This window comes from Orcinus orca, chromosome 14 (assembly GCF_937001465.1).
Source record: "Orcinus orca chromosome 14, mOrcOrc1.1, whole genome shotgun sequence".
In the NCBI taxonomy this organism is placed as follows: Eukaryota; Metazoa; Chordata; class Mammalia; order Artiodactyla; family Delphinidae; genus Orcinus; species Orcinus orca.
In genome coordinates this window covers 26,831,559-26,857,324 of record NC_064572.1, presented here as the reverse complement: position 1 = coordinate 26,857,324, position 25,766 = coordinate 26,831,559, and the positions used below count along the sequence as shown (strand labels likewise).

General features: G+C 36.4%; 2 protein-coding genes across 3 annotated transcripts in view; one reads left to right on the top strand and one right to left on the bottom strand.

Annotated features, from left to right (window-relative positions):
- The window catches only part of MYPN (myopalladin), an 83,414-nt gene extending 70,473 nt beyond the window's left edge, over positions 1-12,941 (bottom strand). The window contains exons 1-2 of one of the 2 annotated variants that reach the window (XM_049697175.1): positions 12,455-12,941; positions 3,408-4,310 (exon numbers count right to left, since the gene is read on the bottom strand). In XM_049697175.1, the coding sequence (XP_049553132.1) occupies positions 3,408-4,309 (902 nt within the window). In that variant the 5' untranslated portion in view covers position 4,310; positions 12,455-12,941. Of the gene's footprint in view, positions 1-3,407; positions 4,316-12,454 lie in introns of those variants that run through there. The other variant, XM_033407637.2, reaches the window with a different exon arrangement.
- Positions 1-25,766, top strand: part of HERC4 (HECT and RLD domain containing E3 ubiquitin protein ligase 4) — a 233,937-nt gene that overhangs the window by 60,386 nt on the left and 147,785 nt on the right. Inside the window, exon 2 of the mRNA XM_049697176.1 lies at positions 13,116-13,159. The gene's annotated coding sequence lies outside the window, so the exon portion shown is untranslated. The remainder of the gene's footprint in view (positions 1-13,115; positions 13,160-25,766) is intronic.

The window sequence follows — 25,766 nt, the reverse complement described above, 5'->3', positions numbered from 1 at the left end:
AAATGTTTTCCACTTGCTTTTGAAACCACTTCTGAACTATTCTGCTTTGCTTTCAAGGCTTTTCGAAATCATCTGGCTCCACTGTTTTCCAGTTAGTTCAGTCTTCTCACTGTCATCTAAAGATATTATTACTATTCCAGCATCTATACTTATGTAAACATGTTGAATTGACCTGGCCTAAAAGGACCTGTCCCTCTGCCTACCTCTTCTGTCTTTTCTCTCATCTTTCCTCACCTGTTATCCCATGTTCGTCACATAGCCAAGTACTTGCAGTTCCCTGGAAACATTCATCTCTAGGCCTTTCCCCTTGCTTTCCTCTTCCACCCTTAGTTTTCTCAACTAAAGTGGCACCTCCAGCATTAATGTTTCCTTCATCCTGCACTTCAGGCAAAATATCACATCTTCCTTTGAGCTGCCATTGCATCCTATTCATACTTCTGTTACAGCCCTTATTACACAGTATTGCAATGTTTTGATTATATGTCTGTCTGATTCCTCTATTAGACTGTGAGCTGCCCTCTTAGAAGAGTTTTAGACTTGGTTTCAAAACAACGTCCCTGACCTCCAATAGCTCCCAATTGTTTTGTACCATCAGTGAGCCACTTTAGTAACTCAGTAGGTATTTGTTGAATGCATAAATGTGTTAAATTTCTACCTAACTTCTTCTTACTTTTCAAGGTTCAACTAAAATCCCCTTATGTCTCTGAAGTCTCCTTTGACCTTTCTAGTCCTCCAGCCCTTCTCTGAAGTCTGATAGTCTTATGGTTGTCCTATAAAAATTAGGATGATTTCTTTTTGTTATCATTATTTTTTTATTGGCGTATAGTTGATTTACAATGTTGTGTTAGTTTCTCCTGTATAGCAAAGTGAATCACTTGGACATATATCCACTCTTTTTTAGAGTCTTTTCCCATGTAGGTCATTACAGAGTACTGAGTAGAGTTAGGATGATTTCTTTAACTGGATTGCAAGTTCCTTGAGAGCAGGGACACATTTATACCGTCTCTGTCATTGCACTGGTCACAGTGCTGAGTTTAGAGCAAAAGCTCAATACATATTTGCTTTGTGATTAGAGTTATATAAGTTCTGTACTTAGGAAAATAATGACAGCTAAGTCTATTTGGAAAACCCTAAGTTTTTCTTAATATGATTACTGTCATGAAATTCAGAAAATAGTGAGTACATATTAATTTCCTGCCACCAAAACAGTGGTTGGGATACAGGCATGAATTCTATCACTGAAGAAATGCTCTCCAGGTAAAAACTAGTATTGCTACATGGAAGTTGTGTATATTTCTTTCACTTTTAAATTTGTAAATATTTAATTGGTTGACTAAATAGTTTCTGAGTGACCACCAGGTTACTTTGGTTTTCAAGGAATGGGTATTTTGTAATTCTTCCTGGGTAATTTTTCTCACGGGAGCACTGAAGTCTTTTTTGTATCTGAGATTGTCATGGTCGAGAATGGGGAGGATGAGTCTTGAATGATCTGATCTAATTTTTTTGAAAGAGTCCAATCTATGACCAGAAACAAGTGGAATGGATAGGATTAATCTAAGTAAGTTGTATGTGTGCCATAACTTGAGTGCTTACCAGCTTACTTAGACTGACCAGATGCCACTGAGTGGTATACATCGTAGTGCTATGATGACTTCTTGCCAACATTACTGACCAGAGTTCCAGGGAGTGTCATCAGGCTTGCACAGAGTAGAAGGGTAGACACTGCCCTGTGTCGTGCAGTTCCAACCCTTTGCCACATCTTAGTGCAACTGTATCACTCCTGATTTAAATCTAAGTTGAGTTTCTTGTTTTCCTGTTTCTTTATGCATTAGTTTACTCCTAACTTAGTGACTACTATATTATGCATAACTACTACAGGCTAGAAGCCATGCTTGGTGCTCAAGATCCAAAGGTAAAACAATAGAACCCCTGCCCTCAAGGAGGCCAGTTGGATAACTAAATAGTAAAATGTATACGCCATTGTAGAAATAATATTTAATATTGCCTTATGTTGACTCTGAAAAGCAAAATTCAATATATGAATATGTTTTTATACTAAAATCCCTTTAATCAATAGGAATACATAATTAAAGATATTATTAATACTAGTGTTATTATTACCCTATAATATGAATATTTTGCAAAGAGAAGATGAGGCCCTGCTTACGTAACTAGAATAAATGTTAAATAGTATTCTAATAGTAATTAGGTGGTTAGGGAGGCAAAGTAACTCTTATAGGACTCTAAATACCAGTAATTCTCTATAAAAGTAATATATTTCCAGCACATTATTCATATATTATTACATTATAATACAAGAGGTAGCAAATGTCACCCTGGGGGTTAAGGCTGGATCCAGATTTTGTGGGGCCTGAAGCTCATAAAAGTGTAAAGACCTCTTAAAAAAATAAAATAAAATTAGAACACAAAATTAGATGTAGCCTGTGCACATGAAGAGCCTTGAAGCTTAGCTTTACTTACTTCACAGAAAAGCTGATGGTAGACACATAAAAGATGAATATCCCTTCTACTCATCAGTCATATTAGGGAAAGACTTTGGCATTAGGGAGAAGAGTGCTCATTAAGTGGATATCAAAAATTATATAATAAATACAATACATGTAACATAAATCTTTAAATTGATCTTTGTCACAGCCTTATTCTACCTTTATTCTATCAGACTTTATTCTATTATTTGGTTTCTTTTTAATTAAAAAAATACCACAGGTATTCATTAAGTATAGGTCATAAATACTTTGTTTTTTAAGCTACAGGCTGTAGATCTGTGCTAATGCATGTTCATTAGCCACATGTGGTATTGGGCACTTGAAATGTGGCCAGTGCATCTGAGGAACTGAAGTTTTAATTGCGTTCAATTTTAATTAATTTAAATGTAAAAGCTGATACTCGATTCAGTTCTTACAGAACTTTTAAGTATGTTTGGAACAACTTGGGTCTTACAATCTACTTTTTCAGCTACATTTTTTTGAAATCTAAATGCACATTAAGTATTTCCTAGGAAAATTTAACATCCAAACTGAGATGTGCTGTTAAGTGCAGAATTCACCTTGAGTTTTGAAGCCCCGGTGACAAAAGGAATGTAAAATATCCTACTAATAATTTTTATATTGATTACATGTTGAAATGGTAATATTTTTAATATATTGGTTAAATTATATATTTTTAAAAATTAATTTCACCCAGCTCTTTTTATTTTTAAAAAATGTGATGACTAGAAAATTGTAAATTGAATGTATGTCTAATATTACACTTCTATTAAGACAGTGTTGCTTTAAACTCTGACTCAAAGTATATAATTTTTGAAACCACATACGTGAAAGATAAAATGAGGAGGGTCACAGTAGATGGAAAGTAATTACCAAACATTACTAATGGGACATTTTTACCTTACTTCAGGTGGTGGAATTCCTACCACTATGCAATCCAACTGTACTCTGGTTCCTTCTGGAACTTCTCTGCTCCGTAACTTTTGAGTGAACCGGGGAGGTTGCCCCAGAGGTTCTTCATAGTACAAAGACGAAGGAGAAGACCCTGGGGTGGTGTCTCCCCCATCTGCCTCACTGGCAGCCTGCTCAGCTTCGCGCCTCTTGGCTTCCTGCTGTTCAAGGGCATGGTTCACTTCATTATCCCTGGTATCTGCAGGGATAGGGATGGGAACAGAAGATCTTTCTCTTCCTTCTGATAGATCTGAGAAACTGGAGCTGTTTTCCTGCATAACTTTGCTTTGAGATTCCAGTTTATTCTTGTGGTTTTTGCAGGCACGAGGTCTAATCCTTTTGGAGCTGTGGGCTTTGAAAAGGGATGACAGCTCTTCAATGAAATCGGCAGCCTTATTTAAGAATACTTTTTTGGACTGGGTTTCAGAACTATACTGTGGCCTTTTTGCCTCCTGGAGGCTCTCTTTAGAGTTGGTAGGACTTCGAGAGTTATCCTGGCAGAAGTTAGGGTCCAAACTTGATTTAGGTGAGTGTTTCATCTGATCAGAAGAAAAACATCTTCTAGCATGGGCTTCATCTGCTTTCTCCAAAGGGTCGTGATTGATGGCCAGTCTTGCCAGATTGACACTTTCATCTAATTCTTCTTGGCTCAGAAAGGCTGAAAGATCTGGAAGGTCGTCTTGGCCTCCTCCACCTTCAGCAGCTCCAGAAGGACTGCCAAAATGGAAAGAGTTGGAGGAAGGCTCTGCTCGACTCCTCTCATTGTTTCCCTGATGTCTAGTTTCAGCTAAATAGCTCTCTCTTAGAAGCTGAGATATGGAAGTAGAAGCTTCTAGGCTGTCGTCTTGCATGCTGTCACAAAATAACAATAATAACAAAAAGTTTGGATCATTTCTACAGAATAACAAGTCTATATTTATTACAGCATGATAGATGCTTAAGAACTTAAATCTGAAAGTAAAAATTGCCTAGTTTTGATACTTTCACAAAATTTACTTTAAAGACTTAAAGATTATTATTCTCATATTGTAAAATGGAGAGGAACTGAATGAGGTTTCCCTGAAATTGGAAATAAAAGCATGGTGATTATCACTTTATTAAATTCTTTAAATACAAGTTCAATTTTGAAAGCTATGCTATAACTATAGAGATATTAAATACAGTTTCTAAACATAATTTTGATAATATCTGTAAAGGGTTTTTAGTTTTAAAGTGCTTTCATACACAGAGAGTTTTCTCTCCATCCTCTCCCCCTTACCCTGAATGTAATAAAATAACAGAAATTAAAAGATGTTGACAATATAATCTCATCTAGTTACTGAAAATATAAACTTGATCTAGCTCATGAAAATAAATAATGCTTTTATTTTATGACTAGAGACAAGTTGTTTAAATTCAGTGTTGTTTTTAGGCTCAGTGTGCTCTTGCAAACTATAATGATTTAGCTTTTTCAAATAAGGTATAATTATTTTAATTTCTACAAAGGTGTGAGTTAGAGCATAGGTTTTTTAAAAATCTCTTAAATTAACATTGGTGAAGAGGGGATATGGAAGACAGGGAAGTGGGGTGCAAGACAGGACACTTTTCACTGTATACCCTTTTCTTAATTTTAAATTGTAATTATACGAGTATATTCTAATCAGTTATATATTAACATAAATTATATGGGTATATTTATTCAACAATAAATAATTCGTAAAGTCTTATAAAAATAGTACAATAACTTGTTCAAAGTCCCTTGGACTAGAAATTTTGGTAATGCAAACTACTTTCATATTATTAATGTTATACCCATTTATTCACTCACACATTTACTAGAATGATAGCAAGCTTGTAACCCATAGGCTGTTACTCCTCTCTCGCCTCCTTAAGAGATGCAGCTAACTGATTACAGTATTCTTCCCATTGACCTTCACTTATTTAACTCTCCAGTCCCTCAGCCACCACCAGCCACTCAGAGATGGTAATGGAGATGAAGCCTATCTGTCATTCTTGGCTACTGTGTGCCTTGTGCTTGGAAGATGGAGAGGAAAGTAATCTCCTAAATATTGTCTGGCTTGAACATTCTATGACAAAATTTATTTCAGTTAATTTTTCTTCTTTCTTTTATATGACAGCCTCATATCATAAATAAAAATATTTGTAAGATCACAAAATATTACAAATAGGGCTTCCTAGGGACTGCCTAGTTCTCAAAGTTTTAGAGTGCTATCTAAAACTAACCTCTAAACTGACAAGGTAGGCAGTCACCTTGAGAGGACAATTAAAGATGGCTAAAAGGACCACCTGCAGCAAAATGTTTTTTCATATGCTTCCATAGCCTGAGATGAACACTACTGGAGCCGCTTGTTTGGGTGAGCTTTATTGTGCCTTAAATAAAGATTAATTGAAAATGCAATGGGGTTGGAAGGGTGCAAAGATCTATCTACAAACATATTCATCATAGTATGGATGATAATATTAAAAAATTGGAACCATGTCCAATAAGAAATTAGTTAAATTATGATATGCTCATTAAATAGAACTATATGGCCATTTTGAAGCACAGTGAATGATATACAAAATAGTATATGAAAATGTAATTGAGATCCCAGCTGAAAACTTGCCTCTTTGTGCATTAACTTTGTAGAGGAACAGTTAAAAGGTATTGAAATAAGGTACAAAATGCTATTTGAAAATGTAATTAATATACTGATTGAAAATCCTTTCCATTTGTAAATCAACTATCCCATTAACCAAGTTTGAGTTTCTGTATATATTTAAATGTGAGGGGGGAAATTCAGTGCTTTATAAATCAGGATGGTCTTCTCTCTATTAGTTAGACATCACTGTATATTGTGTTTTAATGTAACTTTGTCTCTAGCTCTTTAAGATGGCTTTTATCTCGAGGCAACATGGAGTGAACATTGGCTTTGGAATCAGATAAATCTGTTTTCAAATTCTGTCTTCACCTCCTAGCAGTTGTGTGACTTTGAGAAAATTACTTAACTTCTTTGATCTTTGGATTCCTCGTCTGTAAAACATGGCTAATGTCTATTTCCCAGGGGAGTGAGGATTAATAACATTATGATTGCAAATCTCGTAAAACAGGGCCAGCCAGTATAATGAGCACTCAACTGATGGTAGTAACAAACAGTACATGGGTAAAGCTGATGTTAATGTTGAAGAACTTCCGAAAAGTTTATATGTATGGTGAAAATGGAGAAGAAAATACACATATAAGTAATCACTTCTCTCTACAACTATTTCTTTGTTGTTGTTTTTTATAGAAAAGGCGCCAATGTCACTTCCCTGGCGGTCTAGTGGTTAAGATTCTGTGCTTCCACTACAGGGGGCACCGTTCGATCCTTGGTTGGGGAATTAAGATCTCACATGCCCTGCGGTGCGGCCAAAAAAAAAAAAAAAGGAGGTGTAAATGTGTGCCTGTTCTGATGCTTATAGTCATGAGAAATTATTATAACAAAAATTTCAAGCATTCAAAATTAAGGATTTCTTTAATGTTTGAATTTAACAATTGTTACCTAACACTTTGGAGTTAGATGGATCTGGTTCAAATCCTAGTTCTGACAGTTCCTAGCTGTATAAACTCGAGAAAGTTACTTAACCTCTGTAAGCCTCTGCTTGTTTGTAAAACAGGGGTAATAACAGTAGCCATTTCATAAGTTGAAGGGTGATTAATGTGCTTGACATCTAGTAAGTGTTCAATATATGGTAGTTACTATTATTTATTATTATTTAACAACTGTGGCCACATACCATGATAAGAAGTAGAACTAGTGATGTGACTTGATCCAAGGACACACTTTGAAAAGAAACTGAACTTGAATTTAATTCAGCGTATCTGTATTCTATGAAATATGCATAGTCTCATGAACAAACTATGCTGCCTTCAGATCTTTGTACATATTCTGTTTGCTCAGGCTGCTCCCTTTCTCCACCTCTTTTCACTATCTTAGTGGGCCAAGTCATATACAATCTTCAGTTCTTAGCTGAGAGTTGGCCCTGGGATTTCTTCTTTTTTCTGGGTTGGGTACCTCTCCACTATGCTGCCAAAATTCACTGTCCTAACCCCGAAACACAGCACTTATTACGATGCATATTTGCCTATTTACTTTTCTGTCTACCTCATTTTGTTTCGTACACCCTCATCTCTGTACACACACAGCACACAGAAGGTGGTCAGAAAGTATCTGTTGAATTCTTTTGTTCATTAGAATTTCCTACTAAATCTATGGTTGTTTATCTTCTTTTAAAGTTTCAGGCTAAAGTAAGACAGATAAATAGAAATCATATTTACAAAGGAACCTTACAGACACAAAGAAAAAATATAAACTGGTAAAAGCAGTAATAACTTCAAAGTGACTTTCAAATAAAAATTTATTTATGGTGGATAAAATAACTGGAATTATGCTTTGTTTTCATACCAGAAGGATCAAAGAACATCTGATTATCATAAAAAACCTGGGTTTGAATCCCAGCTCCAACACTAAATAACTTTGCTATCTTGAGCAAGTCACTTAATGCATCTGAATCTCAATTATCCTCATCTATCAAATGGTATAATAACAATTCCATCTCAGATGGTTCTCAGGTGGAAATGCATGTGTAAATTGTTAAACTGATAAATATTACCTAAAATAGGAAATATGAAAGTGTATTACTTTCTCTTTCAAGCATTAATTTTAAAACTATCTGTTATAAAAGTTATAGTTTTAAAAAACCCAAGAGCTACTATGGATAACCCAGCTTTCATTTATTCATCCAATAAATATTAACTGAGCATTTACTATGTGCCAGGCACCCTTCTAGGCCCTGAGGATTCATCAGTGAACAACAGACAAAGTCCTTGCCCTCATGGAGTTGACATTCTAGTAGGGAAGATATAAATGTTAAGAAGAAAAATAAAGTAGGGCAAGGGACTGGAGAATGATGAGGTAGAGAAGAAGGTGTGCTACTGACATTTTGGCTAGGAATGTCAGGCAAAGCTTCTCATGCAGTGGAGAAGTTAGCCATGTGACCATCTGGGAGGAAGAAGTAAGTGTCAAGGCCAAGGGAGGTGAATGTTTGGTGTGTCCAAGTCAAGCCCAGTGGGGCAGGAGGTGAGTGAGAAAGAAGAGTGGAAGGCTAGAGCATGTAAGATCTTTCAGACCATGGGAAAGACTCTGAGTTTTACTAAATGTGTGAATGGGAAACCATTTTAAAGTTTTTTGAGAAAGTTCAATTGTGGCTGCTATGCAAAGAATGCAAGAGATGATGCTGGTTTGGATCAATGAGTAGTATTAGAGGAAGATGGTGAGAAATGGTCAGATTTGAGATATCTTTTGAAAATAGAGCCAGTATGATTTAATGATGGATTGAAAGTAGGGTACAAGAGAAAGACCAGAGTCAAGAGTGACTCCAGTATTTATGGCCTAAGCAACTAGGTGAGTGGTGGAATTATTTACTGGGATGAGGCAGGAGCAAGTTTTAGGAAGGGTTCTCTTAAACATTTCATTTGACAAATGTCAAAGTTCTCTTAGACATTTCAACTGGTGTGTTCAGGTGACATTGGACATTGCTTCCTTCTTTCTGTTTATTATAAATTGAAACAGATATTACACTGCTTTCAAACTAAGAATGAATAAATGCCATTGAAAACAGATTGTGCTTTTGATGAAATGGTCTTAGATTTGAAATGAGGCAGTTAATGTGGCATCAAGACCAACTTTAGTAGATCATGTAAACTAATTTAGCCACATAGGATGCTTATTGAATGCTCTTCACTTTCTTTTGCCAAATATCTATATTTTTTCCCTACGAATTTTGCTGAAAAGAGGATCTGACCTAAGAACTTGCTGAAAATGTTAAGAGTCTCATTTACAAAAACAAAACTTAATGCTGATACCTTTGGGCATATTTCTCAAGTCATGTTAACACTATTCTTCTGTAGATTCTGAGAAGACCTTGTTGGAAATAACATGAGTTATAAGCTCATCTTTTGCTTATAATATGAACATTTAAATCGGGGCATTGACCAGAGAATTGGCAAAAGCTAATATGAAGTAACTTGGATTAAAACATGAATACTGAAGTTTTCTGGCTATGAAATATTCTTAGATATTAAATGAGAAAACAAATCTGGTTTCTAGGGGAACACAAAAACAGTCTAATATTTAATAGTTATTTGGCTAGAGAGCTGGAATAGGAAAAGATAGACATCTTTAATTAACTCACCTCTAAACTGAGGAACAGAACTATGCTGCTTACTTCATGGGTTTGTTTGTGAAGGAACTTTAGAAATGTAGAACACCATACAAATTTAAGGTAATCCTTTTCTGTAGGGGAGCACTAGTGTAAAGGATACCAAAACCAGAGCCCAAAGTTAGTATTTAATCTGAAATATGGCAAATAAATAGTATAGAAGTAAATTCTATGACCCTTAAAAAAGGTAATGAAGCCAAGTCAGATGGCTTCAGGAATCTAGGATCAAAAAAAGGGTTTGGTGGTAGTCACAAAAATGAGGTTTTATTTCACTCTCATTCACCATTCATGATGAACTTAGCTCTTATACCGAAGTCCCAAATGAGAAAACTTTGTCAATCCCCATTAACTCAAAGATTCATTTTAAATAAGAAAAAAATGTAAACATTTTCATCCTCCTTCAGCCTCTTAATATTTGGGTTCATTTTCTTTAGGTGTTTAAGGATTTGAAAAATGATAACTTCCCTAATTGACACATTTGCTAGATGGGGAGAGGAGCAAGTACCCCAGTTCGGCTTGTGATCTCAAGATCTAGTTCTAGTTCCAGCCCTTGGTGTGAAGGCTCTGCTGGGCCTCTCTCAGACCGTGGGGTGCATTGTGACTCCAGGTGGAGGGCTATGTAGCACACAGTCTATACAGAGCTTGTCAAGGTGACTCTAGTTATACATGAACTGTAGGAACTCTTCAGTGACTGCAGGTAAATAGTCGCACCAACTTTTGTGCCCACCAAAAATGTAACTGCTGAAAACATGTTCTTAAATTTCTCAACACACCATTTTGTCTGTACACGAGTTGTTCCCTTTAAGCAAAAGCCCAAGGCCTTAGCAGTTTTAAAAGCTCTTTATCAGCTGTAAAGCACCAGAAAAATTTAGGAAAATATTTCTGTGGTGTTTGATCCTTCTATATCTCTTAAGAGAGGAAAAGAGATAAAATCGTTTCATTTTTTTGGCTTTTTATAGGCAATAACACCATGCTACAAGCAATGCCTTTGTCAAATCTCAATGTCAATGAGGAGACTAATTATTCTGGGGTTAGCAGTCTCATTCATCTTCTATTTTCAGGTTAATGAGCTGAGTTCATTACTCCTATTGCATCCAGGAGTTAACCTAAAAAATTTAGCTGTCACCTTTTCATATACTAACATTAGTTCATTAAAGTCCTTTCACAGTGAAACCTAATTTATCTGTAGTCCCGTTTCTTCAAAAATAAGTTTGAAAAACCATCTCTATGAATTCCAAAACCCTATTGGGATAAAAATTTATTGAATTTCTTGTGTCCATGAATTGTGGTTCTGAGTCCATTCCATTGAATGTGTGCCTTTGTAAGCTAGAAACTATATTCTATTATACAATAGATGTATTAGAGTCTGTAGTAGAGTCTATATTCTAAATTGTACACATATGGAACACTGGTGCTTTAATACGTTGTTAGGAGTTCCAATAGCATTAGCCATATTCTACAAGTGGGAATAGAGACAAACCTCCAGAATTTGGATAATGTCCAACTGTTTGTTTCATACTCCATTATTATAAGATTCTCTAATGTTTATAATTTTGTGTCCCGACAAAGTAAGTACAGTGTGCATATATTTCAGATTTCATGGGATGGCCTTGATTTTAAATATTTTGATTATTGTCAAATGGTGTATCAGACAGCATATCTTAATTTTTGTTTAAAAATATGTTTATTATAGCTATAAGTGTAGACATTCTCAATATCCTAGAAAAGGATTATATGGATTTTATGTGAAGTTAAGAGTTATTATTAAGGAGAGACTAAAAAGTTATAACAATTTTTAAATTTAGAGCTTGTAGAATTCATTTCATCATTACCAATGTGAAAGTAGTTGAATAACAATGTTTTGAGAAAGGAAACTGGTTAGCTGTTTTGTTTCTTTCAAACTGATCGATGCTAGTATCTTTAACAAGTATGAGTAAAAGAATCTGTTGATAAGATAATAAAATTTCTTAGCACCCTTACTGTAATGTTCACTTTTTGGGAATGGAAATACAGATTAACTCATGTTTTCTTTTTCTTTGTTTATACGGTTATTAAAATATAGTTCAAGTTGTGCATCTAATTACTGCTAATAGTGCAATGTACCAAGCCAAACACTTGCCACTGACTGTCAAGTGTCTTTCTGATGCAGCTGAAAAGGGAGGGAGGGAGGGAGGGAGGGAGGGAGAGAGAGAGAGAGAGAGAGAGAGAGAAAGAGAAGGGGAGAGAAAGGAGAAAGAAAGAGCAATGTCCTTTGAGCAAGACGTTCTGCAGCTGTTGTGTACATTAATCCAGGGAGCAGATCTCCCAACACTAAATATAGAAGCATATCCTTTTACATGATTAAAAAAATGTTAAATGAAAGTCTTTAACTATGGAGTCATATTATTTTAGATTTGATTTCCTTTTAAAAGGAAATAGGCATTGCACACATATTCTCTATACAAACACCGTAATTTTAATAAATGAATGTATGGAAAATGCCAATGATAATACACATGTTACGACTTCCTCTGTTAAGATATTTTCCTTTAGGACCCAAGTAGGCTGTGATCTCTGAGGGTCTCATCAGTCCCCTCCAAAATTTGACCACGTAGAAAACTTTATTTTTCACGTAATTTTGTGTCCCATCCTACGTAATTAGAAAGTTATCCTCGGTTTCACTCTAAGCAACAGTAATTAGGTCTCGGAAATATCCCTTTCCCATTGTCAGTTTCTTGTTATCAAAACATACTTGAGAACTTAAATCTGGATATTACCTTTCTTTTTTTAGTTGACCCAGATGAGGATGTCCAAACCAAGCACTCCACCGTGACAATAATTATCCAAGGAGAACTTTTAGATGAAACCACAGGAGAAAAAGAAAATTCTTCACGTCCTTGGAAATGGAGAGTAGCCGTCCATAGAGTGAGGAGTTAACCTTAGTTTCAGTGAAGAGGGCTGTTAGAAGCTGGACAACCTGTCACCACCGGAGCCAGAGCATTTGTCAGCTCACAGGTCCCAAGTTATTTTGAGCTGTATAAACCATGTGCCTGTGAAACATTCCACCTGATTGGATAGGAGAAAACTGAGCAAAGGGATTCCACAGCAGGACAGCACCTATGGGAGGTGGGGGTCAGTCAGTTTTCCTACCTATAGAATTTCACTTACAGCTAGAGGCCCAAGTTGTTTATTTATTTATGTTTGGAATTAATACTAAATTGATTATAACACATTCCATCTGTCAAATAAAATGGCATTATTTTTTGAAATATATCAAAATTCTTAATTTTTAAGAGAATTAACTTTATTTTTTTAAATAATTAATTTTATTGGAGTATAGCTGCTTTATGATGCTGTGTTAGTTTCTACTGTACAGCAAAGTGAATCAGCCATACATATACATATATCCCCTCTTTTTTTGATTTCCTTCCCATTTAGGTCACCACAGAGCACTGAGTAGAGTTCCCTGAACTACACAGAAGGTAAGAGAATTAACTTTAATTCATGGGAAATTTACTCTCATTTAATCACTGATACATTTTAGGAAATTTGGCTATGAAAAGCCAGTATGAAAGTGAGGTCCAACATTTTAAAGCTGAGGGTTTTTTTTTTTTTTAACTGTTTGTCCAAAGGCTTAGAAAAAGCAGAGAAGATAACTAACATTAAAAGTTGTTAACTAGAGATCACAGGAAAAATGGAGAGGAAAAAGCCATCAGTCCGAGAATAAACCCAGTAACAAATTAGTTTGAACAAACTTTTTCAGAAAAAAAACTAATCAGATACTGTTTAAAAGTCAAAATTACTATATAATGTAACACATTATAACTCCTATTCATTTATGAGTACCTGGAATAACTTTTTTTTGTATATTATTTTGAAAAAGTCTATGCCAGATTTCTTCTTTTACACAAGCATTGCCGAACAATAAAAAAGAATCCTTAGCCAAACCAACATCTGCTCAAAAACCTACTTTGTCAAAGTATAGGCTCTTTGATATTAATTTCATATATTTTCAGAATATGAATTTGGAAAAAAAAAGTTAACCCCATTATTTCAGTCTTGGTAGAAGCCTGGGTTTTGAAAATTCAGATAAATGCCATTGTTTTTTTTTTTCTTTCTTTTAAGGGTCATTCTTAGATTTGGGTAGCATAAAATACATTGATTTAAACCTACCTTTCTTATTTTTATTTTTATTTTTTTGCGGTACGCGGGCCTCTCACTGTCGTGGCCTCTCCCGTTGCGGAGCACAGGCTCCGGACGCGCAGGCTCAGCGACCATGGCTCACGGGCCCAGCCGCTCCGAGGCATGTGGGATCCTCCCAGACCAGGGCACGAACAGGTGTCCGCTGCATTGGCAGGCGGACTCTCAACCACTGCGCCACCAGGGAAGCCCATAAACCTACCTTTCTTAATTAAATCACACAATACTTGTAGAATTTCTTCCCATTCATTCAACAAATATTTATCTAATGCCTACTATGTACCAGGTACTGGGTATAAAGCAGTGCACAAAACATACCAAAATTCCTGCCCTCATGGCATTTACTAAGAGATCTTTTTACCTTTTTCAGTCACCTAAAGACTCCTTATAGTATATTGAATAGATATAAACTTTGTTTATTATGATCAAATCAGAAGCTTCACTATACCTTTTGTTAAGGAACTTTGAATTTACACAGGCAAAATGAAAAAGACTATTGAGGAAAACTTTAAAATAATCCAGACTGAAAGCACTATTACTAAGGAGGGAAGAGGGCACAAGAATAACTGAGTTATATGGATAGGTTATTTTCATTACTGCATTAATCTAGATCTTCAATGTACAGGGTTGTTTGATCTCTTACCTGTGCTGAAATTAACCTCAAGACTACTTAATTGTGTTTCTGCATTTTCTATTTAGGTAGGTGCTCCAACGATTTCTTTTTATTTAAAGAGAGGATCTTCCCCCACTATCCCTTTCAGATCTTGATGCATAATCAATATAAGTGCTGCTAAGTCTTGAGTCGGGACAGGAAAAAGTAAAACCTCCATTTCATTTAGCACAAAGATGTGCTACAATATGATTTTCCAAAGGGAAATGTCTACACACACTGTAAGTGAACATATTTCTGCTTTCTTGCAAACTGTTCCATGATAAGCCTGGTATCCTACCTTTCACCCAGGTATAGAACACTGAGGTGGAAGGAGACCCATACTGAAAGATAAACTAGAGTTGGTTGGGCAGTGAAATTAGGAATCAATAGGAAGAATTAAAATCGGTTTAAAATGCCAAAAAAAAAAAAAAGTTACAGAATAAAGAGACAAAGAATTTCTGAATAGCAGTAATCTTTCTTTCATTTTTACTGCAACATTTTCAAATACAGATAGTGTACAAAAAATTTGAGCTCTTTGAAAAAAAGTTGCATATAAATATTTTAAATAAATAATATTCAGCAACTGTGGATACCTTGCTTACAGTATATCAACCTTGTATTCTAGATTCTAGTTTTTTAAAATTGGTTTCTGCTCCCAAATAATGTAGCCCCTACCCTGCATATCATCTTAGTAATTGTATAAACATTACACCACAAACCTACTAGCTTAGATTTTACCAGGGTTTACTGGTACAAAGAATACTTCTTAAAACTTAAAAAATATATCCAACATAGTTAAAAACAAATTTCATAAGTGACAAGTAAACACAAGTTTACATGTCTTAAGCCTTCCCCATGAAGTTGAGTGGCCCATCTAACACATGTGTTTATTGTGGTTTGAACATGATCTTGTGCTTGCCTTCAGCTGTTTTCTTAATTTAGTCACTCAGTTATAGGAACAGTTTACTCACATTGGGGTGATCCACAGGAATGCCAAGGAATCTGGAAGATCTATGACAGGAAGTCTTCACTTGGAGGATAAGCATGTGAGAATTTCTGCACTAGTAGATTCATATAAAATTTTTGTATTTGCTATTTTTCCAGATTGCTTTATATTTTTATTCTTTAAAAGAAATTTCTGACATATACCAAATTTTCAATGAGTTTTGCTTAAAGTTTATAGATTTATATTGAGGTATTCCCCTCAAGTATCAGATGAAAAAACAACAATCCTCTATATCTTATTTTTAAAGAATAGAGACTTGTGGGCTTCCCTGGTGGCGCAGTGGTTGAGAATCCGCCTGCCAATGCAGGGGACATGGGTTCGTGCCCCGGTGCGGGAAGATCCCACATGCCGCAGAGTGGCTAGGCCCGTGAGCCATGGCCGCTGGGCCTGCGCGTCCGGAGCCTGTGCTCCGCAACGGGAGAGGCCACAACAGTGAGAGGCCCACGTACTGCAAAAAAAAAAAAAAAAAAAAAGAATAGAGACTTGTATTATTTTCTAACCTTTGCTAATGAGAAAAACACAGCAGAGGCAAGTTCTTGACCATCCAAAACAATGTATGTATGGTGGATTATAGAGGGTCTTAAACAAACCCCATGATACAGTGTAATTGAGAACTACAATTAAATCCTTAAGAAATGTCTTTTTCATCTCAACGGTACTGAAAACACTTGCTTAAAACTAAAAAAACTTAAAAAGCTATAAGTTCAAAACCTATTTCGTTTTAAAAACTAAAAACATCTAAACAAACTATAAACAGAATACTTATTATCCTGACAGGTAAATTTGTGATTACCTGTCCCAGGAGAAGGACCGTTCCTGTGTCAATCAATCAGGATCATCCAGAGCCCAAATCGCACTGCCTAACTGTGTCAGCCACAAAAGTAGCATGAAGGAAATGTGATACTGCCCCGCCAGAGTAATGAAGGGTATTTACAGGGTTCCGTGGCAGATCCAGGGACCGTCACTTAGAACAGATTGCTCTTTCGGATCAACTTTACTAACTCAGTCTGTGCGATGTTCTTAACCTGGATGGATGGTGTGGGTGGATAATGACTAAGATGACTAAGGACACAGGCTTTCTTGATTTCTCCTTTGATGAGGTGAAAAGGATAATAAACATGAACTTTTAAAGAATAAAACATAAGGAATGCACAACATATCCATGCGGAGGATGCATGTGACATGTGTAAACATCTTTACCTGATACAAAACTGAGAGTATGGTTGATACATTTATTAAAGTAAATATGGGAAAATAATCAGTTATTATAATAATGTGTGCACCCCCAGTTTTGGGGTAGATTCAAGCTTTACTGTGTGGTTTCCATGAAAGCACTGTAAGGCTTCCTTTACTTGTGCTTTTGATATGGAGGACATATCAAAGTTTACACTTTTTTTTTTTTTGCGGTACGTGGGCCTCTCACTCTTGTGGCCTCTCCCGCTGCGGAGCACAGGCTCCAGACGCGCAGGCTCAGTGGCCATGGCTCACGGGCCCAGCCGCTCCGCGGCATGTAGGATCTTCCCGGACCGGGGCACGAACCCGCGTTCCCTGCATTGGCAGGCGGACTCTCAACCACTGCGCCACCAGGGAAGCCCCAAAGTTTACACTTTTTAGGAAGTATTATTTCTAAGAAGGAAATCTGTTCCCAGAGTTTTTTTTTAAAAGAGCATCTATGATTAACTGAAGAAATCCAAGACAATTAGTATCAGGCATGTAATCCTGAGGTCTACAATTGATTCCTCCTGCTCACCACATTAATATAATGATTATATTAACACACATATAAACTTATCATCTCAGTAGAAGTAAGTTAACATTCTTTAGCTGTATGCTAGGCACTGTGTTAGGCTCTTCATGGACATTGTGCTTTATTTTACATATTCCTTCAACAAACTATGAAGTAGGTACTATTAGAATTCTCAATTTACAGGTAAGAATCTAAGGCTTAGAAAGAGGTTAAAAACTTGCCCAAGGTAACACAATGGGTGAGTGACTGGGCCAGGATTAAACCTAAGGCTAACTAAGTCTGTGCTCATAACTACTGCACATATTTAAAAGTTTGCATTTCTGCAGTATTTGAAAAAAAAAAGGGTAAAAATGAACATAAAACCTACTGTCTCTTTCAGTAAGTACTTTAAGGAAACACTGTGTTGAATTTTGTTTATAATTTTTCTGACAGAAAGGAACCCTGAAATTCTTTTGTATGACTAAACAAACAAGCAAAGAGAAAATATAGAAAGAAAAAAACGAATGCTTTCAGAAACACTGTATCTGCAGTATTTTAGCTGAGAACATGAATTGATATGTGGACCGAAACATTAGGCATTAATGCTGAAAGATAGGGCATTGGAAGGCAGTCTGAATGCTTTAACAGACCTATTTTTTTGTTCCATTTATGATAGTCATTTTGTTCAGACAATCTAAGACCTTTGTTCTTTTGAAAGTAAATTTCAATGCTTTGTGTTATTTCTCAGCACATCAACATGGGTCAATAAATTTTTTGCAAGTTAAGGGTAGGAAAATAATACTTGAAATATTCTCTCTTCATAATGCTATCACTGAATATCTTAAATGCCAGTGTGCCAGTCTCTGGGTGATTCCACTCAGATTCTATTTTTGGGCAGCTTGGACATCTCAGAAAGCTGAAAATAAAGTTCAGTGTTCTTATGCATGACCCAAATAATCACACTAACACTAATGATGTGAAGGAAAGGAAATGGGAATTAATATTTCTTCCAAGTGTACTCTAAGACAGGAGCAGCCTAAGTTATCTCTTATTCAACACTCACAGCAACCCTGAAAGGTATTGCTATTTGCATGTTACAAGGAGGAAACTAAGGCTTAAGGAAGTTTAGCTTTCCCAAAGGTAGCCAACCAGTGAGCTGCACAGCTGGGTGAATTCAAACCTAGGCCTCTTAGTTTAAAATGTATTCTCTTTTCATTGCGCCCCCCCCACTATCTTCTCATGAAAAGTAATTATGCAGGTTAGTTCAAAAATCAGAAATCACCCAAAGAAGGAAACTCGCCATTATTTTCATATGTATCGGTAGGCAAAGGATTATTAAAATTATTAACTTTGATTTTAGGGACTCGGTGTTTATTTAACAGAAGCAAGAAGAGAACAGAAAAATAGCATAAGTCTAAGTCTTAGGACTGTTTTCACAAAGAAGACTCAATGAAATTTGTTGACTGAAATAGCAAGGGCTAATACACATTTCTGAGAAGTTATTACCTGAAATCTATCGAAAGGAATTTGTATTTTATATCCCTATTCAAGTTCTTATTTTTATTTGCATTTGGATCTACCCATTTGGTGTTTCTTGCTTTAGCAAACTTCCTATCAAAGTCCGCATACTTTAATGGAACACCTGGAAAACCTTCTTTATTTTGCCTCATCACCCAACTGCTTTTCATTCCAAACTGAGAATGGATTAGTTAAAACATAGTCTAACCAAGAAGTCTCCTGTTAATATATTAGAGATTCTCTCCTTTCATCTTATAACCTAGACAATAAGCTTTAATTAAAAATGTGGGTGAGGGAATTCCCTGGAGGTCCAGTGGTTAGGACGCTTTCAATGCCGGGGGCCCATGTTCAATCCCTGGTCAGGGAACTAAGATCCCACAAGCCATGTGACGCAGCCAAAAAAAAAAAAATGTGGGTGATAATGTCAATAAAAGGGATAAGCAAATATTTACAATGTCACAGGGGACTTAAACCAAAAATTTACCACAGTGTAAACTGAGCTGGGGATAAATCTGTTTGTAGACAGCCCACTGGCCTGACAATATTGTGCAGATTTCAAATAGGAATAAGAAAAGCCTTGGTATAATCAGAAATGTGATCATACGGATCCTATAAAACATAAACAACCTTCCTGGTCTGATCTGCCACTCTTCTACACAAATCCTTGTCTCCAAAAAGTTCCACCAGTATTTCCTTGCTTTATCTTTCCCTCCTGCCTTTGTTCATTGTTTCTTCCAATTATTATGTAATTAAACAACTAATCGTTATAACATTTCTTATATTGCTGAATTAAGCTGAGTTTTCATTTATGCATTTATGCTTTATCTATTTAACTAGATCAACTCCTTGAGAATTGAAGCCATAAAAAAATGTATATAGGCCACACAGTTTTAATCTCAAGGCATGGCACAAATTAGTCACTTAATAAATATTTGTCTGTAGCATGCTATAAAAATAATCTATTAATTGTTGAGTTGTCCTAAATTATTCACACAATTCAACAAATATTTAATGAATGCTTATTGTGTGCCAGAAAAGATCAAATGACCTAAACTCTCAGCAACATTAACTGATTCAATTGTCATTAACAATTATGATGTTAGTTTAACACAGAAATACTGTTAAGAATCAATTCAAATGAGGAAAGGAGCTAAAAATGTTCGGTTGTTCTTTGTGCACCAGTCATTGAGCAATGACTATCAATATATGTGCTTTAGCTTAGTGGATGCTCACAATTCTTGAGATAATTGATATGGGGGACTTTTGCTTTTGGAAATGATTGGGGCTGTTTACAGCACCCACCTTGTCCAAGAGTTCTTCTGTAGGTGCCCCATAAGAGGCACTTTCATACTTTTGCATTTTCCTTAACTGGCTTAACCACTATTTTTCCTGCCCACCTTGGAACAACCTTTGTTTTACATCAGGTCTTTACTTTCTGTCCAAGCCCTAGAATCAGACTCTTTTTTCCTTCCATAGATTGCTCCTCTCGAGTTTTGGACTTAAAAACCCTACTACGGGGCTTCCCTGGTGGCGCAGTGGTTGAGAGTCCGCCTGCCGATGCAGGGGACACGGGTTCGTGCCCCGGTCTGGGAGGATCCCACATGCCGCGGAGCGGCTGGGCCCATGAGCCATGGCCGCTGAGCCTGCGTGTCCGGAGCCTGTGCTCCGCAACGGGAGAGGCCACAGCAGTGACAGGCCCGTGTACCACAAACAAACAAAAAACCCTACTACACATAGCTGAGAGGCAGTTCTGTCTGTTCTTATGCCTTGGTTTTTGAGATTCCAGCTCAAGTCACAGACTGAGTTGCCTGTTTTCTCAGAAATAAAGAGTACAGTACGCTTAAAACACATATTCTCTAATTCATATCAAGATTTCAACTACTGGTGGCTGACTGCAAATTGGACTTATTAAAATGCAGATAAGCCAGAATGAATTACTCAGCTCTCTGGTGATCCTAGCTGACCTTGTCCAGTGTCCACACCAACCAAGCTTTATTGTTCACATTTAATACATAATTTAATTTAATACAACAACCCAGGAAGTGTGAATTGTTATCCCCATTTTATGGAGAATGAAACTGAAAAAATTATATGCTACTGTGGGTTTTGCAAATTCAGGGATCTGAAAAAGTCTCAGGAGGTACACCCTGAGATCATCCAAAGTATTCTATATCATTATCCTTCTTTGTATAGAGGAGGAAACTGAAGATCAGAGAAAAAATTTCCACAGGGCCCCCTCAGAGCTGTGATTCACACCCAAGTCTACATGACACCAAAGCCCAAGTTCTTCTCTACTACATGGCATCTCCTTTCAGAGGAATACACCCTTGTTAGCAATGCATTTGAGAATCAATTTTGAAAAAACTCAGAAGATGTAGAATTCCAAGAAGGAGACCTCAAGTGATATTAGGATTATGATGATTTAGTGATTTCCTCCAAAATCCTTCCAAGTCCTTGGAAATCTGGATGATTTCCTATCTCTGACTGGTCAAAGAAAATAACTTAAAAGAAATTGAAGCAACCATAAATAATAAACAATTATCTTGGTGCATTTCTATCTGTAAATTACTAGACATAGTGAAATTAAGCATGTAGAGATCAATTTTTTTTTTTTAATTTATTTATTTATTTTTGGCTGTGTTGGGTCTTCGTTTCTGTGAGAGGGCTTTCTCTACTTGTGGCAAGCAGGGGCCACTCTTCATCGCAGTGCGGGGGCCTCTCATTGTCGTGGCCTCTCGTTGCGGAGCACAGGCTCCAGACGCACAGGCTCAGTAGTTGTGGCTCACGGGCCCAGTTGCTCCACGGCATGTGGGATCTTCCCAGACCAGGGCTTGAACCCGTGTCCCCTGCATTGGCAGGCAGATTCTCAACTACTGCGCCACCAGGGAAGCCCGAGATCATATTTTAAGTAGACATTTACTTAGCACTTCATCTTTTTGAAGTTATTTACAATCATGTATTGGTTATTATGTTCTAATAAGAATGACAGAACTACACCACTGTCCGTGAAGTTGGTCTTTATTATGATTATTTTGTACATAGGAAAATTAAACACTAGAATGGCCATGCAAATGTAAATCAGCAGTAAAACCGAGATTGCCAAGTTCACATTATTAATTTAGTTTAATAAGAGCTTTTTTAGGGGAACACCCCAAAGTTTATCTACTAGCAAAACTGGAGCAATAAATATGTGCTAAATGAGGCTTAGAACACGCTTTGAATAACTGAGTAGAGATGGCAACTAAAAGAAACATAAAAAAGTAATTATTTTCTATTTCTGTTTTTCCTAGCTGGTAATTATAGCAAATAATATTTTTCTAAGTCTTAAGAAAACTGTGAGAACCAGATTAATTTCTTTTATTCTTTAAAATGATCTAATTGCTCATGAACTTTATTTTAAAGGTCATTTATCTCAATGTACTAAAAACTTCCTTCCTAGCTACTATGGGAAGTCTCATAAAATAGAGACTCAGTTTTTTAAAAAAAATTCTTATCTGCTTTTTAATTTTGTATGAAGAATAGGTGGAAGAAATCCAATTACTATGTTAACAAAAAGAGGCAGGTGGATTGCTTATTTGGTGATCATTCACTATGTTTATATTGGGATGGCATGGTAGGCAGGGTTTTATTTGATTTAATTCTCTCTTCTCTATTAATTTAGAAATGTTGAGGTCAGAGGATGTTTACAAGTTCAGGTAATGTTTAACTCAAACAATGAAAAAAAATAAGTAAGCGTAAAAGCCATTGTAAAATCAACGTCTTTAACTACCTTAAAACCAGAATAAGGGACTTCCTTGGTCCAGTGGCTAAGACTCCACGCTCCCAATGCAAGGGGCCCAGGTTCGATCCCTGGTGAGGGAACTAGATCCCACATTGCTGCAACGAAGATCCTGCATGGTGAACTAAGACCCAATGCAGACAAATAAATAAATATGAAAAAAAAAATCAGAATAAGGATGCACGTGAATCAAATTTAAGAAAGATCCATCGCCTCTTTTCAGAAACAAATAATAACTAGTACAGAAAGATGAGCAGTTTTAAACTTGAGACATTGATATATGCCTTGTTTGATTTGAACATAGAATATTTAAAATTTATATCAGTGGTATAGTATGATGTTTAAAAGAAGAAGTCAAATAAATGCTATAATTAGGCAGAGAGAAACTGTATTTAGAGTTAGATTCTACCTCCACCACTTATTATCTGAGAAGGCTTAGGCAAGTTATTTAATTTCTCTGTGCTTTAGTTTCCTCAGCTCTAAAAAATGGGAGAAATATTAGTACCTAACTCATGGGATTGCTGTGAGAATTAAGTAAATACTCTTAGAATAAAACCTGGCTCCTAGCAAGTGGCCAGTAAATGTTAACTATCATTATTACCATTCTTATCATAAAAAGATATATTTTAAGTAAACATCTTTTAATCTGGCTTTGTGAAGTCACAGGGAGTGAAGTATACACATTTGCGCTGAGCTGTAAACTCTAAGGAAAGGCCAGAGGCTGAATGGGCCATCTAGACTGATGACTCAGACACAGCCGCAGTTCAGGTTTCCAGACTGATTCAGTCCTTGGCTTCTGTCCTGACACTGACAACAAAAATGCCAATTAGTGCAAGAGTGATGAGTTTTTTTAACATGGGTGCTGTTCATTAGAGATTCAAATCAGATCACTTACATCTTGTATAGGACACCAATAGTGATCAACCAAGTTCAGTTGTAAACCAATGATATAGAGGTAAAATGCTTCATATCTAGTTACCGTGCTCCTGAACCATCTGCTTCTGAATTCTAAATTCTCAACTCGGCCACTGCCAAGGGGCTAAACATAGCTAAAGGGTTGAAATTATAATTTGATCTGACAACCCAAGTATCAAACAAGCCTACTTTAGCCAAATAAGTAGAGGGGTGACAAATATCAGAGCAGTATATCCACTCTGTGGTATGTGCTTTATGACAAGAAAATAATAATTGAGAGTATTGGTAAATATCTTATTTCTTATCTGATCTAGAAAAGGGTGTCAGCATAGATTGGTATAAAACTTTAGGTTGACAAAACTATTGTTAAGGTTAAGTGATTTAGAGAGGAGAAATCTAGGGAAGTGAGGGATATCTTAGAATTCCCATGATCCTGAATTGTCTAATGGACTAATGTTGAATGTATATAAACACCACATGGAATAAGATAAAGAAGATTTAGATCTACTAAATAAATGCTGATAATGATGATGATGTGGAGTAGATGTCAAATACAAAGAGCAATGATGTTTTAAATCCTATTATTTAAATGATCTTTTGTACTAACACTACATTTGAAAAGTGTTTTATTGTTTTTTATTAGCTATTTCTTATCAGAGTCCTGTCAGTAGATCTGCTTTAATACTCACATTTTACATATGTGGAAGCTGACATAAAAAATAATTAACTAGTTAGGGGCTTCCCTGATAGCGCAGTGGTTAAGAATCTGCCTGCCAGTGCAGGGGACACAGGTTCGAGCCCTGGTCCAGGAAGATCCCACATGCCGCAGAGCAGCTAAGCCCTTGCACCGCAACTACTGAGCCTGCACTCTAGAGCCCGCGAGCCACAACTGCTGAAGCCCGCGCGCCTAGAGCCTGTGCTCCACAACAAGAGAAGCCATGGCAATGAGAAGCCCTCGCACCACAATGAAGAGTAGCCCCCCACTCACCGCAACTAGAGACAGCCTGCGCACAGCAACAAAGACCCAACGCAGCCATAAATAAATAAATAAATAATACAAAAAAAGCTTGCCAACTTAAAAAAAAAACATCTTCAGTCTTTTGAAACTCTTTATACAATATATGAATAAAGTAAATCCTTGACATTCACAGTAGGGTGTACCCTAAGCCATTTGTGGATCCCTTATACCATTGTTGTATTTGATTTTTCAGATAAAATGTGTATGAGATCATAATTTGAGAACTGATGGTTGCTTAGGCTCAGGGACCATGTAAGTGACTAGCCCTGAACCCCCAGGTCCAGGTGTACATGTCCAAAGTGATACCTCAGCAAAATCACAAATTATTGTGTCATGGCCTTTCAGGATAGTTCCTTGTTTAGACAAAAATGCCAAATGTTAAATGTGTGAATGCCAAGGGCTTTTTTGTGTTTTTGATCAAATTCCTAAGTCCATGGCTGAGTGGCACTGCCAGTGGCAGGAACAAGGGATGCTCACACTTGAGGAAGCCATGAATTCACTCAAGCTAGGTCCTCGGATGAAGTGAAGCCAGTTTGCCACCAAACAAACCCCTGGGACCAGGACGTAGAGAGCAGGCTGTGGCCAGAGCTGGAGTGGGTCTGGCCTGGTTTAAACTCTGCTCCAGCCTAATAAGGAAAAACCAGCTGGTTTTGGGTCTCTGCCTTTGCCTTTAAGTCCTGATGTGACTTCTTTCCCCCAGGGTTTCTAATTAAAGAATAAAATTTAACTAGTTAAAAAAAAATTAGTTCAATGAGAAAGAATTAGTTCGGTTCTGAGAGTTTGAAACCTATGCTCGTATATACCTCTTTAAACTTTAGTTATTCATTTTTAAAGAGCAGTAAAGCTTGTATAAGATTTAAAAAGTCTTCAAAACAGTATTTATAATATGACCCTGTTTTATTTTTTAAAATTTTGGAGTACAATATTCCAAAATGTTAAACTGGTTGTAACTATGTAGTGGAACTATGGAAGATTTTTCTCTCATATTTTTTCTTAGCTGTACTTTTTAAAAAAACTTCTAATAAGGGTGTATTATAGTTATAAAGAGAAAAAAAATGGTAAAAGTTGCCCCCAAGGCAAAAAAAGAAAAAAAAAAAAGCTTCAAGGACACCAGTAGAAAAAAGAAGCAAAATTTGGCTGTAGCCTAACTGATGGTCTCTACCTACCTATCTATCTGTCAAATATATGTTTGTATATAAATATAAATATGTGTATATCTACATCTATATCTACATCTGAAGAGATAATTGGAATTACCAGTAGGAAGGGGAAATCA